General features: G+C 32.2%; 1 protein-coding gene across 2 annotated transcripts in view; it reads left to right on the top strand.

The window, feature by feature from the left end:
* The window catches only part of SI (sucrase-isomaltase), an 87,962-nt gene extending 68,972 nt beyond the window's left edge, over window positions 1-18,990 (top strand). For both annotated transcript variants that reach the window (XM_038583278.1, XM_038583279.1), the window contains exons 38-48: window positions 3,903-4,036; window positions 5,220-5,254; window positions 5,337-5,453; window positions 7,497-7,645; window positions 9,680-9,764; window positions 9,849-9,905; window positions 10,491-10,612; window positions 13,210-13,298; window positions 15,234-15,283; window positions 15,522-15,689; window positions 18,745-18,990. In XM_038583278.1, coding sequence (XP_038439206.1) covers window positions 3,903-4,036; window positions 5,220-5,254; window positions 5,337-5,453; window positions 7,497-7,645; window positions 9,680-9,764; window positions 9,849-9,905; window positions 10,491-10,612; window positions 13,210-13,298; window positions 15,234-15,283; window positions 15,522-15,689; window positions 18,745-18,813 — 1,075 coding nt within the window. In that variant the 3' untranslated portion in view covers window positions 18,814-18,990. The remainder of the gene's footprint in view (window positions 1-3,902; window positions 4,037-5,219; window positions 5,255-5,336; window positions 5,454-7,496; window positions 7,646-9,679; window positions 9,765-9,848; window positions 9,906-10,490; window positions 10,613-13,209; window positions 13,299-15,233; window positions 15,284-15,521; window positions 15,690-18,744) is intronic.
* The last annotated feature ends 397 nt before the right edge of the window (window positions 18,991-19,387 follow it).

Raw genomic sequence — 19,387 nt, 5'->3', positions numbered from 1 at the left:
AGAGATGAATAAATGTTAAATGTTGAGTTAAATAGCTCAATTTACATATAGTGATAGTCTTTTCATGTTTTTTTATTTTTTATTTATTATAAAGATCTTATTTATTTATTGATGAGAGACACAGAGAGAGGCAGAAGGAGAAGCAGGGTCTCCACAGTCACTGATAAGGGACTGGATCCCAGGACTCTGGGATCACACCCTGAGCTGAAGGCAGATACTCAACCACTGAACTACCCAGGTGTCTCGACTTTTATGTTTTACCTAATTTCTTGATATTTATTTTTTTTTCAGTTATATTAAAAAAAATGTTGAACTCTCCTTCAGAAATAGTAGAGATTAAACGTAGTCTGTGTTTTTAAAGACCTTGGCAAATGTAAAAGGACATTACATTTACATTTAAGCAAAGGATGGATAGTAAAGACTTTATTAATCATTGGGGAAAAGTGAAAGGGTTAAAACATAATTTTTTTCTTCAAGGTATCCAGACTGTAGCATTTTATTGTTCTTTTTTTTTTTTTTTTTGACGCAGTTTGTGCCTTTCAAAACTGGTGCAGATTTAACATCAACTAGTTCTTGCTACTGTCCTCTTCACTAAACATGTCACAAACAAGCAAAACAAGGAAAGAATACAGTGAGTGGATTCAAAAACAGGAGATAATCACTTGAGAAATAGCAGTTTAAAAGGAAGGACCTTGGACCAGTGGCAAATGAAGTTTCATATTTAAATCCCATACAAAAACTTTGTCTTCAATACATCTCTTTCCCTTATTTAAAATTCAGTGAAAGGGATTATAGGGGAAAGTAGAGAAAATGAGTGGGAAAAATTAGAGAGGGTGACAAAACATGAGAGACTCCTAACTCTGGGAAATGAACAAGGGGTAGTGGAAGGGGCGGCGGGCGGGGGAATGGGGTGACTGAGTGACTGAGGAGGGCACTTGATGGGATGAGCACTGGGTGTTATACTATAGGTTGGCAAATCGAACTTTAATTAAAAAATATATAAAAAATCAAATTAAATTCAGTGTTGAACTGATATAAGGCCTGGTGTTCAAATGTAGGAATAAGTACGCTTTAAAAACTACCTCAAATTCTGTGTTCAAATATCAGACAATTAAAGAATTATATGAGTATATATTCCATATTTTCAACTTCAACAATACCTAGAGTGACTTTAAAAGATTATTATATATTTTTCATTAGAGAGGATATAGAAAAATCAAAATCTTTGTCTCCCTTTGGAAATTCTCCCTTTTTTGTTAAATATGTAACTTTTAAGTAAATGCCCCTGATTTTTGTAATCATAATTTAGAATGGAATTTGAAAAATCAGTAGATACAAGTTATTTTCTTAGATATTCCTATAGACTGGGTTAGATGGCAAATGGAAAAACCATATCCCATTTCTAAGTTTAATATATCTCCTGGAAAAATAAAGATGCCTTTTTAAAAGATATTATTTATTTATTCATGAGAGACACAGAGAGAGAGAGAGAGGCAGAGACATAGGCTGAGAGAGAAGTAGGTTCCATGCAGGAAGCCCTATGTGGGACTCGATCCTAAGATTCCAGGACCACGCCTTGGGCTGAAGGCAGCCACTAAACTACTGAGCCATCCAGGGATCCCGAAAGATGCCTTTTCGAGTGGGAGAATTGTGTAATGTAGGAAGTGACCTCTTGTAATTCTTTTAACAAAAAATAAGATTGGTAGGTCAAAACACAATATAGCTCACCCTCCCACTAATTTGGAAATTTTCTTGTTTACAGCTGTGACTTTGTTAGTCATCTGAACAGATACTCAACCTTGTCTCTTGGACTTTACTTCCTGATTAATATGTCTGAGTTGAATGTTGATCTAGCTGGTATCAAAATTGAGATCTGATTCCATAGAACTATTTCCATGGTTCACCCCTTCACATTATCCTCTCACTAATGGAAATTTAAATTTGTTTTTATTGTGCACTAACAATGGAAATAGTTAAACTTACAAAAACTTATTATCCAACTCTAAACCTGAAACTGAAATTACATTTTCTGATCTAATGGTGAGTCTGAGATATGAAATGGGCCAGTTACTATTTCTAATGAATGTTAAATGTATAATATTGAATGATTGCTTACTAAAAAAGTAATTTAAAGAGATATATTTAGCTTTCAAAGAGTTTGCTTAAATAAATATTGAGAAAAATAATCCTGTGATAACTTCAAATGTATTTCTTGAGTGTGAACACATTAAGAATTTGGGAAAACTCCATCCTTATAAATAGCTTTTGTATTAGTTAAATAAAATTAATTTTGTTCGCAAATTAACTACTTAGAATGTACGTTTTCACATATATGTTTAGATTGATCATCAGTGTTTTTTATTCTCTATATAAATAATCATTCATTTCTTGTTAAATGTCAGCTAATATATGTGATGTATGTTAAATATATTAACGTTCCTAAATAGACTAGATCCTTTATTGTAGAAAATGAAGTAATGAAAATGGTTTTCTAATATATGATCTTTTTAAGGATTGACATACATGCAAGTAGGAAATTTTAAGTTAGCAAAAACAATATGGTCTTTATTGTTAACAAATGGTTCGATTTATCATCTGATGTCCATTGAAAATACTTTCAGGAAGTGCCTCGGTGGCTCAGTTGGTTAAGACTCTGCCTTCTGCCTGGATCATGATCCCAGGGTTCTGGTTGGCATCTTTGCTCAGCAGAAAGCCTGCTTCTCCCTTTCCCTCTGCTTGCCACTCCTCCTGCTTGTGCTCCCTTTCTCTCTCAGTCAAGTAAAGAAAAATAAGAATCTTTTAAAAGGTGCCTTTAAAAAAGAAAACACTTTCAGTTTTCTGTAATTTTGATTTGAGATATTCATTAATTCAAAAATTTATTGAGCTATTAGTATTTACCAAACACTATATTAGGTATAAAAAATACAAAAAAGAATAAGACATTATCTTTAACTTCAAGAATCTCAAGGTTTCACAGAAGAAACTTTATGTATAAAGAAATCAGTACAAACACTGTCATCCATGTTGTAATAAGAAAATGATTGCTAAGTCTGCCTAATTAGATATTTGAAGTATTTCTTTTTCCTGAGACAGTTCTGTAGTCCTTATTCATATGCAATTTATTTTAAATAATATAAAAATAAACACTTTAGTTCCAATTAATAGTGGAATATTTTTCTACTTTAGATGCTCTTAAAATATCACAGAAAGAATGCAGGTGATATAAAATAATGCATTATTATATAATTATTAGCACTAGAATATGTTTTAAAATGAAGAGTAAGTCTTCAAAGACTGAGGAGGGGAGAAAAGAAAAAAAATAAGAGGTTTATTGTAAAATTGTCTTGAGATCTGGCTTTGGATAGATTCTGTGCTTGAAATAGAACAACTAGGTTTATTTTTAGCACCCCCAAAAACCTCACTCTCTTTAACCTGCCTTCTAAAACAGAATATTATAGCAAAGATTCTCTGTAGAGTAGTATGGAGATTAAGTGTTGACAAGTATATTAGAATTGAGAAAGACTGGAGCAATCAATAGTTAGAGCTTAGACCATTATTCAAGAGAACACATTTAAGTAGAATAAAATGAATTCATTAAAAAAAACTCCCAAGATATGATTAGTTGATTTGATAACTTCAGTAGTTGACTTAACTTATATTTGTTGAACAAATAAGCAAAGGCCACTTAGGCATGTCAGTCTGGTAAATGGTGGAAGGGAAGAAAAATGTCCTTTATGTGTGTGAGAATTTTATAGGATAATGAGAGAAGACTCATTTATAAAGAGCTAGTAGTAGTAAGAGAAAACAAAGACACCATAAAAAAACCCACTTTTTTAAATGAGATGCTCATAAGCAGAAATGTCTGAGAATACCTTAATATAAATACTCTCCATCTATATTAGTGCATTACAGAAGACAACTGGCAAAAGAGGAATTGTTATTTCTCGCTCCACCTATCCTTCTGGTGGACGATGGGGAGGACATTGGCTTGGAGACAATTATGCAAAATGGGACAATCTGGACAAATCAATCATTGGTATGTGAGTCACCATCTTTATCATTACTTTTTTGAGTTTTCTGTTAGGTATTCACTTTTGCTGGTACTAGTACATATACGTTACAAGTCCTCCTCAAAAACATGCTTTTGGATCATGTTCTATGACAAATAGCTTGATGAAAAGGCAGTAGGCCAGAAAACAGGTTCTGGGATGCTTTATAGAAACTAATGATATAGTTTATTCTGAGAAAATAATTTCATCCTTTTTGGTCTCAGTTCCCTGGGAAAGGGCAGGAACTGGGAAAGATAGCATCTAGAGTTAAGAATATAAATGGGTAGAGATTCTAGAGAATAATGATGCTCATAGATGCTAATGAACAAAGCATTTAAAGCCAAATTTTTAAAGAGTCTTTTGACAATCGTTGGGTAAATAGTAAATAAGACATTATTATTCTGAAGGGGAAATGGATACTTTTATGTTTCAGATCTAGTATTAAAAATTCTTTACTGTTTATATCAGGATAAAAAATAATCAATGTTTAGAAATATTACCTTAAAAGACCTGGGGTGGGGATCCCCGGGTGGCTCAGCAGTTTGGCCACTGCCTTCAGCCCAGGGTGGGATCCTGGAGTCTGGGGATTGAGTCCCACATCGGGCTCCCTGCATGGAGCCTGCTTCTTCCTCTGCCTGTGTCTCTGCCTCTCTCTCTCTCTGTGTCTCTCATGAATAAATAAAATCTTTAAAAATAAATAAAAATAAATAAAAAAATAAAAGAGCTGGGGTATTACATGAATCCTACTTTATTGAAGTGATCTCAGATGATTTTTTTTAAATAAAGATAATTATTTTTTCCCTAATGATGAGACCTATGGTTAAATAATTACATATATGGCTTTTCATTTTAAAAAATGAAACCAAGGAAAATGTTACCACTTTTTTTTCTCGTACTGTAATGTATTTATCACTATTTTGTGCTCTAAGCATATCATCTTGAAAGTGACAAAGAAGCATAGTGTCTTATTTTTATAAATGTCATTAACACGATGACAAAAAAAAAACCCATGAATATTCTAAGAGGAAATAATAGAAAGTTCTATTAACAATCTGAAAATGTTTCATTGGATTAGGTTATTAGAAATAGGACACCTCAATAAATACAAAAAATCAAATATTAAAATATATGAAATAGTAGCTTTCTAAGGTTTTTTCTTGATTTTTTTAGGTATGATGGAATTTAGTCTCTTTGGAATCTCATATGTAAGTAGCTCTATTCCTTTCATCTTAACTTATAAACATTAAGAAACAAACCATTAAAATTAAACATTATAATATATTTTAGACTGGAGCAGATATCTGTGGTTTCTTCAACAATTCAGAATATGAGCTCTGTGCCCGCTGGATGCAACTTGGAGCATTTTATCCATACTCAAGAAATCACAACATTGCAAATACTAGGGTATGTAGTTACTACACTCTTATTTGTTTCTCCTTACTAACCTTAGAAATTTTTAAAAAGAATTCACCAAATCTGGCTCATTTCCAGTGCATACTTTGAATGAGCCTCTTTACATTTACTAAGGATATCTGAGCCCATTGCTTTGAGAATTTTCTGATTTGAGTCACTTTACCTTATACTTTGGGATATATATATATATATATCCCAAAGTGTATATATATATATATATATATATATATATATATATATATATATAACCAAGTTAGCTGGCATGCTTACTGCTCTGTTCTGTATAATTTTGAAATAGCCAGGGGAAAAAAAATCTGCTTCTGAAACTTCTTCTAAACTAAGACAGAAGAACACAAAAATCGGCCTTAAACTAAATATTAGAAGTGAAAAGTCATTTGAAATGCTAGTATCAGTACATGAAAATGAGCAGATTTAAAAGGCAAATGTTAAGACAATGAGTTGAGAAATTGAGAAAAAGGAAAAGGGAATTATGAGATCTAATTCTTGTGTGGTAGCACAATTCTCTATATTACTAAATTGAAAGAAATATTGGAGTAAGGGGTGACAATATTAAAAATTATGGAAAAGTATGAATAATTTGAAGCAACATATAACTAAGCACTAAGATTTGTGCTACTGACTTTTAGTGAAGAAATGCAGAGGAAAGATGAATTATCAAAAAATACTTCATGGAGTAGCTGTAGATAGAGCTAGTCTTTGAAGGATGGATTCTAGCGTAGTAACTGAGTGGTGGAGCTCATTAGGTGCTATCAAATCCTTATGTCCCTCCTGGGAAATTTTAGTTAGATTGGGATAAGGATTTATTATAGAAAATGAAAATAAAAATGAAAATCTATTTAAAGATAGATAGAAGGCAATACCTTCCCTATTATTTTTTAACCAGTAACTGCAACAACATTTTTTGAAAGAGAGAGAGAGAGAGAGCTGTACAAGTGGGGAGAGGGACAGAGAGAGAAGGAGAGAGACTATTTTTTTTTAAGATTTTTTATTTATTTATTCATGAGAGAGAGAGAGAGAGAGAGAGAGAGAGGCAGAGACACAGGCAGAGGGAGAAGCAGGCTCCATGCCGAGAGCCCGACGGGGACTCCAGGATCATGTCCTCGGCCAAAGGCAGGTGCTAAACCACTGAGCCACCCAAGGTTCCCTGGGAGAGAGACTCTTAAGCAGGCTCCAGTCTCAGTGCCGAGCCTCACGGGGGCTCTATCTCTTGACCCTGAGGTCATGACCTGAGCCAAAATCAAGAGTTGGGTGCTTCAGGCACCTGGATGGCTCAGTCAGTTAAGTGTCTGCCTTTGGCGCAGGTCGTGATCTCAGGGTCCTGAGATTGAGCCCCACATAGGCCTCTGTCAAATAAATAAATAAAATCTTAAAAAGAAAAAAAAAAGAGTTGGATGCTTAACTCACTAGGCCACCCAGGCACCACTCAACATTTTTTAAATAGGTTTTAATCTTTCCAGAGTCAATTTTCATCTTTTTACCTGGAGTGTATATTCCAGGGCAGACTAGGGCATGTTCTTCTTTCTTATCCAGCATTAATTTAGGTGTTCTCTTTCTCCTATACTTTTAATTTTTTCATATCACAATTTATCCATTTCTCATGAGAACTCACAATGTGGGTGTCACCATGATGGGCTCTGCCTGTCTCTGTTTATTTAAATCCACGTTTTTACAGCATTTCATTTACTTACCAGTCTTTTCACCCCTTAGTGATTAGCACCATGATTGACAATATATTTGCGACCTATTCAAATGTGAACTGCACTTTACATATGTTCACCTAAACTAAATCAAGCTGTGGGTGTAATTTTCATTTTTCTTATTAAAGTATCAGTTCTTTTTCTCTTCATCATATGAGATAGTAGTATTATTGCATAAGATTTTTGTGAAGAAAGTATATAGCAAATTGGCAGTGTATGAATATTCTTTTCTACTTTTTATTCTCCAAACGTGTCTGAAAATTATGATTTAAACAAGAACAAGAGCTTATGATTATTTTCTTCTGTTTTGTTTCAGAGACAAGATCCTGCTTCCTGGAATTCAACTTTTTCTGAAATGTCAAGGAATATTCTAAATATTAGATATACTTTATTGCCCTATTTCTATACACAGATGCATGAAATTCATGTTAATGGTGGCACTGTTATTCGACCCCTTTTGCATGAGTAAGTGCAAATTATTTTTTCCTACCGAAAAGAGATAGTTTTCACTTAGTTTACTTAGTAATATCATAGAATATTTGAAATTGGAAACTTTTTCAGTTATTTTATTTTTTATTTACTTTTAATGATTTTTTATTTATTCATGATATATATCATGAATTTATTCATTTATTTATGTCATTATTATTTATTTATTTATTTATATTTCATTATTATTTATATCGTTTATTCATGATCTCTCTCTCTCTCTCCCGAGAGAGAGACACACAGAGAGAGGCAGAGACACAGGCAGAGGGAGAAACAGGCTTCATGCAGGGAGCCCGATGCAGGACTCGATCCCGGGACTCCAGGATCATGCCCTGGGCTGAAGGCAGGCGTCGAGCTGCTGAGCCACCCAGGCGTCCCATTCCCTGTTATTTTAGTATACATTTTGGGTTAATAAACATTTATATAAAATATTAATAACCAGGATGATATTAAAAGTGATCTTGAGGTCCATTAATCATTAATCAGTTATTAAAAAGTAATAATTCTTAGAAATAATTACTATATACCTAGCATTATTTTAGATTTGCATACCTTATTATAAGGAGTATTTTAAAAATGGAGGCAAGTAGTATTATTTCTATAGAATGATTTGATTAATTGAAGTTTATAGCAGTTAAGTAAATCCACTATATATATTTGCCTAACTGAAGGTAGCCATCTCTCCTCTTCTTGGATGTATGTTATAGAGCACCCTAGAACAATTCTAACACTTTCCTTAGACAATTGTTCTGGATTCATTCCTTAAAGCTCAAACTGATATATGAGCAAATCTTGAAATTCTATTTTATGGTGCATAGTTGCAAAAAATTTAGCCTGTTCTATTTCTAAGGCAAATACAAGACAGTTTTTACTGTTGATGTCACAAAAAACAAACACACATTCAAACAAAAAATACCAAAACCTTTAAAATAATCATACTTCTTGTGTACCCTATATTACCAGAGTAATTGAATGAGGTGATTTGTTAGATTGCACAATTGATAAATCAGTAAAAATACACAGCACATATTTACTAAATAAAATAATAGTATGTAAGGCAAAATGACAAAAATAATAAGTTGATCAATATGCCTTCTGTTCTGATGATAGGGTTTTTAAAAATCTAGGTTTTCCTAGATTCACATTATCCTCTAGTAGCTTTATTTATTTATCTATCATAATCTACTCTTTATTTCTGGTAAATTTTTATTAGTATCTCACCTCTCTTATTTCCAAACTTTCTCCCTATTAGCTTCTCAGAAGAGTAAGAATATCAGCTTGGATTGAGTCCCCAGCCAGAAACGTTATTATTAACTATGCAAACTCCTGTCCTGTGGAAAACATCTGGGCCTTTTTATCCCATGAGAAGTCCACGAAGGAGTAAATTTAGCAGTCCAATTTGGCATTAATCTCAGTTTATAGTTAAAACAAAAACAAAAGAACAAACAAAAATTTGCAATTCCATTTCATTTGGAGAAGAAAATGCGGACATTTAATAGTGACTTTCTCAAACTATGAAAAACAGGTTTTTGTGTTTCTAACCAGTTGTATCTGAAATTCAGAACTATATTAAATGCACTATTCAGTGAGTTCTAATTTAAGTGAGATAAGCAAAATCTTTTTAAATTACCAAATCAAGATTCTTATAGCACACTTGTCTCACAATTCTGTTCCAGTGTATTGATAATTTTTGCTTCCTAGTTTGTTGATCATCTACTAGGTAACAATATTTGTACCTCTGTGAATTCTCTTCAAAGATTTCTCATTTAGTTAGCCTTATACAAATTCTCTGTATTTTGTCAGGAAGTTTAGTTGTGGTCTACATTTACTCATAAAATATTGTACTACTTATTACAATTTAAACTCCAAGAGATAGAATTGGTTTTGATTTGTTATAGTTTAGTTTTCACTTCAATCTACTGCAAAATGTGATTTGAATACTTATTTCATGGTATTCCAGAAAAAAAAAAGAAGTTTATTGATTTAATTATTTGTAAATATTTTGTCAAGGTTCTTTAACGACAGGATAACCTGGGATATATTCAAGCAGTTCTTGTGGGGTCCTGCATTTATGGTCACCCCTGTATTGGAGCCTGTAAGTCCTATCATTTATTTTTGTTCACAAAATATTTTTTGCTTTGGCCCATATGTTTTTAATGACTATATCTTTAAATTCCAGCATGCTAACACTGTACAAGGCTACGTCCCTGATGCCCGGTGGTTTGATTATCATACGGTAAGTCGTTAAGGAATTCTGGGAAATTGACTAAGAGGAAATGAGTTAACAATTTAATCCCAGCCTTTTCATTAGGGACATATTTGGTTTACTTTACACTTAAAAAGATATCTCTTGTTGATTACAGCTGAATCAAATTTATAGTGAAAGAGAATTTATTCCACCATAGTTTGTTACGGAGTCATTGATTTATTTTATTGAATAAATATAGAGAATGCACATTGTACACAAAAAGTCCTTGTCCTGTATCAAATCTGCATAATTACTATTAAAGGTGATATAGTCCTTCTGAGAATAATGTGTTTGACAAATCAGGAATAACTTTTGTGACTTTTGAAAACTCGTATTTTCTGCATGAGAGCATCACAAAAATAAATAATGGTGAATTACTTCCAAAGCTCTTAATAACTAAGAACTAATTATACACTTTAAATAATATGATTTCCTGAATATGTTTGAATTTTTATTAATTTTTAAATTAAATATATCATTTGATTTTATAAATGTGTCACCTCAAGTACCAATATTGCTGATGATTCTATTTCTTGCTGCTTGTGTTCTTCCTTGCAACCTTCTTGTTTCCAGGGTCAAGATATTGGTGTCAAAGGATTTGTTTTATTTAATGCTCCTTTAAATACAATAAACCTACATGTCCGTGGTGGTCATATCCTACCATGTCAAGAGCCTGCTCAAAACACATTTCACAGGTAAGTGAAGTGTTTACAAGAGCTCAGATTAAATTTTGAGGTATGTGATGCTAGAATTGTCAATAACTGGGAAGGGTTTAAGATTTTACCCTACTCTCAAGTTAGTCTGCCACAGTGTCATGGATGTTGGCTAAAAGACAAAGGTCTTTCTTACTCATGGCATAGCAAGAGATGTGAAATTCATGTTTGCTTAAGTTTTTCTTGTCCCCAAAGTCCCATGGAGATAACATGGAGTGGACTATGCCTAGGCAGATGCTGCGCATGGAGGAGGTTTGTGTCACACCTAAGGAATTCCAGGCTTAGGTGCTCAGTCCTTTATAATGGCCAGTAAATTTCTTTAAAAATTAATTTAAACCAAACCTGTCCTATCTTCCAATACTGTCTACTTTAAAAACATCCCTTAAAATATAATTCAGGGACACCTGGGTTACTCAGTTGGTGGGGGATCCAACTCTTGATTTTGGCTCAGGTCATGATCTTAGGGTCGTGGGATTGAGCCCCACATAGGGCTGTGTGCTCAATGGGGAGTTGGATTAGGATTCTCTCTCTCTCTCTCTCTCTTTACCCCTCCCTCATATGCAAGATATGCAGATATTTGAGATTCATGAAAAATTGTCTTCCAACATGGTATTCCTTCTAATAGTAAGAAGACTTCCCAGATGAAAATAATAACTAAAACTTCATGTCTCTCTATAAATTTGCAAAGGGATTGATAAATGAATGCCTTCTTGTATTCTGAGTGGCTGCCTTACCTAAGTACTCATCATTTTGATGCCTCTGACTTGTAGAAAGAAATATTATTTACTTCATAGAGACATGATTTTTTAAATGAACCTTTCTATAAATTTTAAGCAAATATTACTCAGACAACTTTTCTTTCCTTCCACCTTTTCTATTCCCCCTTTCTACTTCCCTGCGTCACTCCTGTGAAATAGTCTCCAAATCACTTTAGTCTATGAAAATGTAGATGCCCATTGAAAACATCACTGCTTCTTCAAACTTCAGGTCTACTGATGTCCAGAGAAGAACCAGACCTGTTTATTAGCAGCCTTGTCCCATATAAAGATGAAAGATAATTCATATTTCCTACCCATTACCATTCATAACTGATCATCTGGCTAAGACCTTCTCTTCTTTGCCCTAAGAGCTCTACCTGGTATCCTCTCCCTCTCATTCAGCAATATATTCAACCTACCAGAGATCATGGGTCCATTATGCCTTTTGTGACTGATGTAAGAGTGAATCTTTTTACCACTCAGAGTGTCTATTTTCATTGTCTAAATTCCTGGCTTAGACATTCAGATTCTAGAGGACTCAGTCTCTGTTCCTTTTCTCATCTTATGCTGTATCCTCTTATTTGGTGATCTACATGCTGACAGCCCCATGTGGCATGAATGGACTTTTTCTATCTCCCAGAAAGATTCAAATCCATTTATTTTAATATTCTACCCTGATATCAATTAAAGAGGAGAAAAACAATTATTCCTTGAGAAGTGAGAGCTTCGTGGAGAAGACCATTAAAAAGTTGGGCCTTGAAGAAACCTTTTGTTGTAAGAGAACAGTAGAGAGGCCACTGTGTGTGTGTGTGTGTGTGTATGTGTGTAAGAGAGAGAGAGAGTGTGTGTGAGTGTGTGTGAGTGTGTAGGGGGTAAAGTAAATAGGCCCCAGGGTTAAGTATATAGATAGGATAGAATGTAAACTGTGAAACATTGTTTAATCTTAAGCTTTAAATATGTTGGAAAATTATGGAAAAATCAGATATTTAATGTTGCTAATAAGATATTCTTATCTTTTACCCCAGTTACTATAAACTGAAATATATATATAAGTATATATGAACATATATCTATATGTATTCATACTAAGACATGTTAAAATTTTTACAAGGAAAAATCAAGTTGCTATAGAGATTTGAACTCTAGATAATCTGGATATTTTAGGGAAGTCGATGGCAATACAATTTTCAACATTTGTGATTGGAAAAGGCAATAGCAGCTATGCATAAAATGCCTGAGAAATCCTTCTTAGCAATATGAAGCTGTCAAACCAAACCACTGTGAGTGAGGAAGCAGATATTTAGTTCATGTAGGCGCAAGGTTGGGAGGTATTACCCACTTCAAGGATAGAAATTACAACTTGCAGGCTACTCATCACATTCTTATGAATAATTTCCAATGATAACAGTGATTTATGTATGAAAATGTGAAGAGGGCTTAAATTATAATAGATAAATAATGCTATTAATGTAGTTTCATGGTTAATGGTCAGTGGCAGGATTAGCAGAGAGAAAAATAAATATATCAATAAACAACTTTAATTATTATAAATGAGGCCCTTTTGATTTGTTACAATAGATGATCTCTTGAGATCAAAAGACAATGCATGATATTTTCTATTAAATATGAAGGATTTTATGGTTTATATCATTCCCAGTAACTCATTAAGGAAAGTCCTTTAATTTTCTTTGTCTAAAACAGTTTGTATTCTCCTTAGTTGGTATTCTTAGTTTTCCTTTGGATATTTATATGGATGCCACATCATAGCTAAACATGTGCTATTCTATAAACATAGGTGAAATTATATCTTTTTTTTTTTAGCCGACAAAATTACATGAAGCTCATTGTTGCTGCAGATGTTAACCAGAGGGCACAGGGGTCTCTGTTTTGGGATGACGGAGAGAGTATAGGTGAGTGTCCCATTTAGTAGATAAATGTAATTGATGGCATACATATTATCTAGCATTACTTTTATGTTATCTACTATTGTACCTTGTAAGCTAAGTGAAAGGCTAATAATATTATCCAAAGCCAAAGTAGCTTAATAATTAGCTAAATCAACTTAAAAATGTAGTGTCTAAACATTATAGACTTTCCTCTAAGCCTAAATATAGTTAATCCTTATGGTAAATGTCTGAAAAACTAAGAAATGTGTATGGACCGAGAATGTATATTGATTATCTGTTGTCATGCCATTCACACGATAGACATTCAGTATGCATGAGGTCTGCAATGCTGAAAAACCAGGTTCCATGTGTGCAGGGCAATGCCTAAAGGGTATATATATATTAAAATGTGAGATAGTTTAGAAACAAAATTCAAGTTTGGTCTCAGTACCTCATGCCTATTTTTTTAAATTCGATATTTTTTTACATGTGAAGTTTAAGGATTTAAACTTAGATCTATGTTTACTCTATGACTTTTTCTTAAGACCACACAGAACTAACTGCTAGGCTTCCAGCAGTGTGTGCTTTGCTGACCATTGTCATCAGAATCACTTGGGGCAGTTTAAGATGCAGATTCTAAGGAGAATTTTATTTCCATTAATTTGGGGAGAAGCCTAGGTATCACCTTTAGATGATTATTATGCTGTTAAATATACACCAGTGTGGATTTAGGCTTATTGACTGCCATTAACAGTGCTACTCTACTTAGATGGGAGTTCTGAACATTCTCTTTACACAAATGTTAGTTGTAAAAACTAACATCTATGTGGAGCTGATGGTCACATGAGGCAGTTTACTGGGATTTAAATTATTCACAGAAGAGAGATTTTTCATTACTAGTCAAGACATACGTCTTTCATATTTTTAGGTAAACCCTAGTTAATATTTTGGAACCCTAAGAAATAGGAATCTATTTATTAGTAAATAAAGCATACCAGAAGGTTGATACAAGAGTCTATGGTAAAAAGCAAGACTCTTAAAAACAACAACAAAAAAACTTTTCCTAGTATTTTGTGATTTAAGGTGAAGAATCAACCACTATTAGTTAAAATCTTATATTTTTAGAGTCTTGACCTTCTTTAACACATTAGCTGGAGTTCTGCAAAGTTTGTAGCCTTTCTCACCTGGGCCCAGCAGGCTGCACTTTGTATTTGCCTACAGTTTCCCAGGGTTGTAAGGTTGAATTATGCATAATTTGCATCTTTGTCTTGGAATCTTTGAATTTACCTATGTAATAAATTAATTCAATTGAACAGCAAAGGAGACAATGCTTCTCTTAGAAATTTTCTCCAGCTCTCCCTATCAAATTAAGATACAGATAAAAGAACTTGGTATGAGTATTACCCTATCAAAGTTTCATGGCAGATTTTATTTTTTAATCACTGGAAAGTAACAACTTAATTCAAATATTTATTTATAGTCTTTCCATGTAAACATACAAAATTCTTCTGGCCAATTGTATTTTTTTTTTGTTATATCTCACAAACTCAGTATATATGTTGTAATTAAGTACAAAGATTTCAGATAATCCCTTGAGCAAACAGCCACAACAATATGCAACAAATGCTTATCATGTCTGATTCTGCAGGTTGGAATCTCCGAAGAAGTTTTCTCTTACAGCAAGCTTGTCAATCTAGTTGATAGGCACGAAATGATTTCCTCCTTTAAGTACATTCACATTTTATAAAATGTTATTTCCTGACATATTTTTTTCTGTCAAAGAAAATCAAAGACAATATTCAACAGATCTCCCTCATCCATGGTTAAGTTAAATAAACTTAGAGAAAAATTAGATATGCAATGATAATATTTGATATCCTTTTAACTAGGAAAGAGAAGCAAAATATTTTTACTATGTTTCTTCTTTGTAAATATAAATACTTTTTTTTCCTTCTACAGATTCCTATGAAAGAGGCTTCTATTTCTCGGCACAATTTAATTTAAACAATGTATGTATTCATGTCCGATCATTTGTATGCAATTGTGTTAAATAATATTTGAAGTTTTATTCCATACTTATATTTTTGTATTTTATATTTATTGCATAACAGAACTCATTTTAAATATATGAATAAATAATTTACTATATTATTATATACATTTTGGTTAACAGGTATGTGCTTTAAAAGTCTTAATTGCTTTTGAAAGTGGATGGTTTAAATTACTTATTTTTCTTTGTCTTTATAGAATACCTTGACAAGCACTATATTGCAAAATGGTTACATAAACAAAGATGAAATGAGGCTTGGGTTCATCATCATATGGGGGAAAGGAAAGACTCCTGTTACTGGGGTTAATCTCATATATAATGGAAATACAGAAGCAGTTAAATTTATTCAAGAAGCAGACAAGGAGGTAAGTGACACACCAACAATTTTAATGGAGTTTTTCAAAACATCTATATGGATGTCTTCTATTTCTTAACCCTAATGAAACATAATTACGAGTTACCTATGACTTCCGTTGTTTATTCATTTTTCTTAAACTTCCAAATTGATCTCCATATTATCATCCTTAGTAACCTGTCATACGAATCAACCTAGTGGGATCTGTGTTACAATTTTCCCGACATAATCAAAGCAAGATTAAACTGACATTAAGCTTCTAAGTCATTGTTATCCCTATATGGTAAAGTGCCTCAAAATTTAATTTTTTTCAAATATAAAATGTCTACATTTAAATATTTAATACATCTCGGATAAAATATATTTGGAAATCCTTGCAAAATTAATAGATTGTCTATTGGCACTCATGAATAATTTGACATACAGGTGTGTAAGGATCTGATATATGTTAAATAAATATTCAGGATTTTTTTGTCAAAATCCCACTGCAACCAGTAATTAGTTTTTTACTTTGAACAAAAATTTTAAGCTTCCTTTTTCTTTCAAACTCAATAAAAATACACAAGTAAACAATTTCTTCAGTTCCTTCCAGTTCTAAATCCTGGAATCCATGTCTCAAAAAGGTAGAGTTCAAAAAACATATGTTCTAGACAACAGCTAAGTGTTATAAATGATACAAGGCTATGTCTCTACTGCTAAATTGTGTGTGTGTGTATGCACCTGTTAGTGTTTATGGCTGAATAAAAATAGCTAGTTGTTAATCAACCAGTCACTTCAGATAAAGCTAGCTTACAAAACAGCCAGTCGTTTGACTGACTTCAACTGAAAAAAATAATAATTGTGTCTTGGACCATAGTATTAGGTTCTCATAGATTTTATGAATGTGAGAAGTGAACAGCACCTGAAACGTCACTCCATCCATTCGAAACTTAGTACCTGTCCTAGGCAAGTATTATTTCCCCTTTAATATAGAACCATGTCTTAATTCCCATTTTAGCATCAAAATGCTTTTATTTCTTTATATTATATCAAGATTGGGAAGTTAGAGTTTTGTATACTTAATGTTCTTCCTTTGTAAAATAAAAAGTTGATAGCTCAGTGCCTCATCCCCATTTTTCTTCTTTTTAAAATTTCACTGGTTTGTAAAATTGCAGGGTAAGGGAATCACTGATTTAGTCTAGAGGTCACCTACAGCACACCAAGAAATTGAGTCCTTCAAAAGGAAAATTAATTTTCTAGGAATAGTCAATAGTTATTGGTCACAATTAGAATCCATGTTTTTGACCTGGCCAATGTTCAACCAGATTAAAAGGGATAATTTGCCATATAATTTTCTTGCTCTTTATTTAGTACTACATTGATAAAAAATAAAGCTCCTAATTTTTTGCTATAAAAATAAACTAAATACAGTCAGATGAACAATGTCAAATAAGATATTTTAACATATCAAGTATTATTTCAAGTTCATTTTGACCAGATACTTGGTATAAAAACACATCATTTACAAAAAGTTCATTCCACTGCTTCCAAACTCATTCAAAAAGAATTTTAAGTTTTAAGAAGAAATTTTTACGGTATTTTATTACCTCGGTGATTCCAAAAGAAGATACTAATTTTAATTACTAACAATTGAACAGTTCCTTCTAAATTCATTCAATAAAACAAATATTTATGAGTGTCTAATGTTTCCAAACTTTATAGATATATGCTAAAAGTAAAGAATGGTCATTTTTTTTTCTCTATCTTGGTTGCCTTTCTCCGTCAGTGTGGGAATTATATGTAAAGCATGATTTAATTGCTCTATCAATGCAATTTTATCTAGTGTATTTTTTAAAAGATTTTATTTACTTATTTGAGAGAAAGAGAAAGAGAGAGAGTGCATGAACAGGGGTAGGGGCAGAAAGAGAGGGATCATAAGACTCCTTACTGAGCAGGGAGCCAGACACAGGGCTCAAACCCAGGACCCTGAGATCAAGACCTGAACTGAAGCCAGATGTTTAACCAACTGAGCCATCCGGGTGCTCCTCTATCAATACAATTTTAAAAACATTTTCCTAGCAACAATTATGTTTTGTTGTCTTTTGTACAGGTATTAAAAGCTATCTGATGTACTTGTTGCTTTTCACTTTTGATATAAAGGAACTAGCTTAGGTTTTGGTGTAAGATGAATGTTTCAAATCTGGCTAATATATATTTTAAAAAATGCTTAACTTTTATCTTTTAAACTCCTCTACTGTACAATATGGGAAATAAATTCTAGAATGTTGTGTTTTAGTGAGGAATATATTTTATAAAGACTCAGAGTACCTGGTATTCAATAAGCAGTAAAGGAATGTTGAATTCTCTTCCTCTTCTCTTCAATATATGATAATTGAAACTAAATTTTCTGAGCTAAAGCACAGAAAGTCATGTGAGTGTATTGGAGAAAAAGCAATAAGGTCTAATGTAATCATATTATAAAAATATTACAAATGGTTGACTGCAGCTGCTTAATTAGTCACCTCCATATTTAGTCCAGATTCTGTCCAATGAAAGAAAGTAACACAACAAAGTTGAAATTATTGGCAATAAATTAATCATCCTAAAGCATTTTAGGATTGATACAAAAGAAAACATATTTACAGTCTAATTTTTGCATGTAGATGTGCTCTAATATTTGAAGGCAAGAAGCATAGAGATTTATGTACTGCAATTATAAATAATTCTATGTTTAGGAATATTGAGAAAAAATAAAGTAATATAAATCAAGATAATTGGTTAATAGTTTTATTTTATTTTATTTTAATTTTTTTTAAAAGTTTTAGTTTTCATAGTCTCTTAACAACTATTCCACCTCTCTGGGATTTATTTTTAACTGCAAAATGAGTGGGTTGGGTGAGATTATTGCTGTAATAGTTGTGAACTCTCTGGAATAAAAATTCACCAAAAAAAAAAAAAAAAAAAGAGAAACAAAGACTATTATGCTGCTTACAGAAAATTTATTTATGGAAATAGTCTTACTTAGAAAAACAAAAAACAACACAGTTCTGAATAAAAAAATAATTACCATTTTATTTTCTTTTTAGATATTAAATATTGATCTGACAGTGAATAATGTTACTCTAGATGAACCATTTCAAATCATCTGGTCATGAAGATCACCATCAATTCCAGTTGTCAAAGGGAAATTAGCACCTGGATTTAAGTTTCACTGTACTTATAGTTTTCCCTTTTTGATGATTTCTTATATTGTGTAAAATATGATTTTCATAATATCTATCTAAAGTTATCCCACAGTGTACAATAATATTAAAACTAATTTTTTATATTAATGTGTTCTGGATCCAATTTTTAACATATTTAGCAGGATTTAAGTGGTTCTAGTTACCTTGCAAATATTAACCAAAACTGTAAACTAGTTACTAAATATATATGTGTGTAGCTTAGATATAATTAAAACAGGTGATTTTTTAAATGAAAATTTTGTATAATTGTATAAAATATTTTCTTCAAGGTTTAGCAATTTTAAGACATGTAACAGTAGTTGTCATCAGATTTAATTATTTCTTAGTATGTACATTTAATTAAAAAACAGAAAATAAAATGTATATAAGTATAGAAAGTGTACATTTCTCTTTATTTTCTAAAAGGAAATTGTCCTAATTTGGATTGCTATAAAATTATCATAGATTGGTTTAGGCAATAAACATTTATTTCTCATTGTTCTGG

This window comes from Canis lupus, chromosome 34 (assembly GCF_011100685.1).
Source record: "Canis lupus familiaris isolate Mischka breed German Shepherd chromosome 34, alternate assembly UU_Cfam_GSD_1.0, whole genome shotgun sequence".
NCBI classification, from domain to species: Eukaryota; Metazoa; Chordata; class Mammalia; order Carnivora; family Canidae; genus Canis; species Canis lupus.
This window is presented reverse-complemented; position numbering and strand designations above follow the sequence as displayed.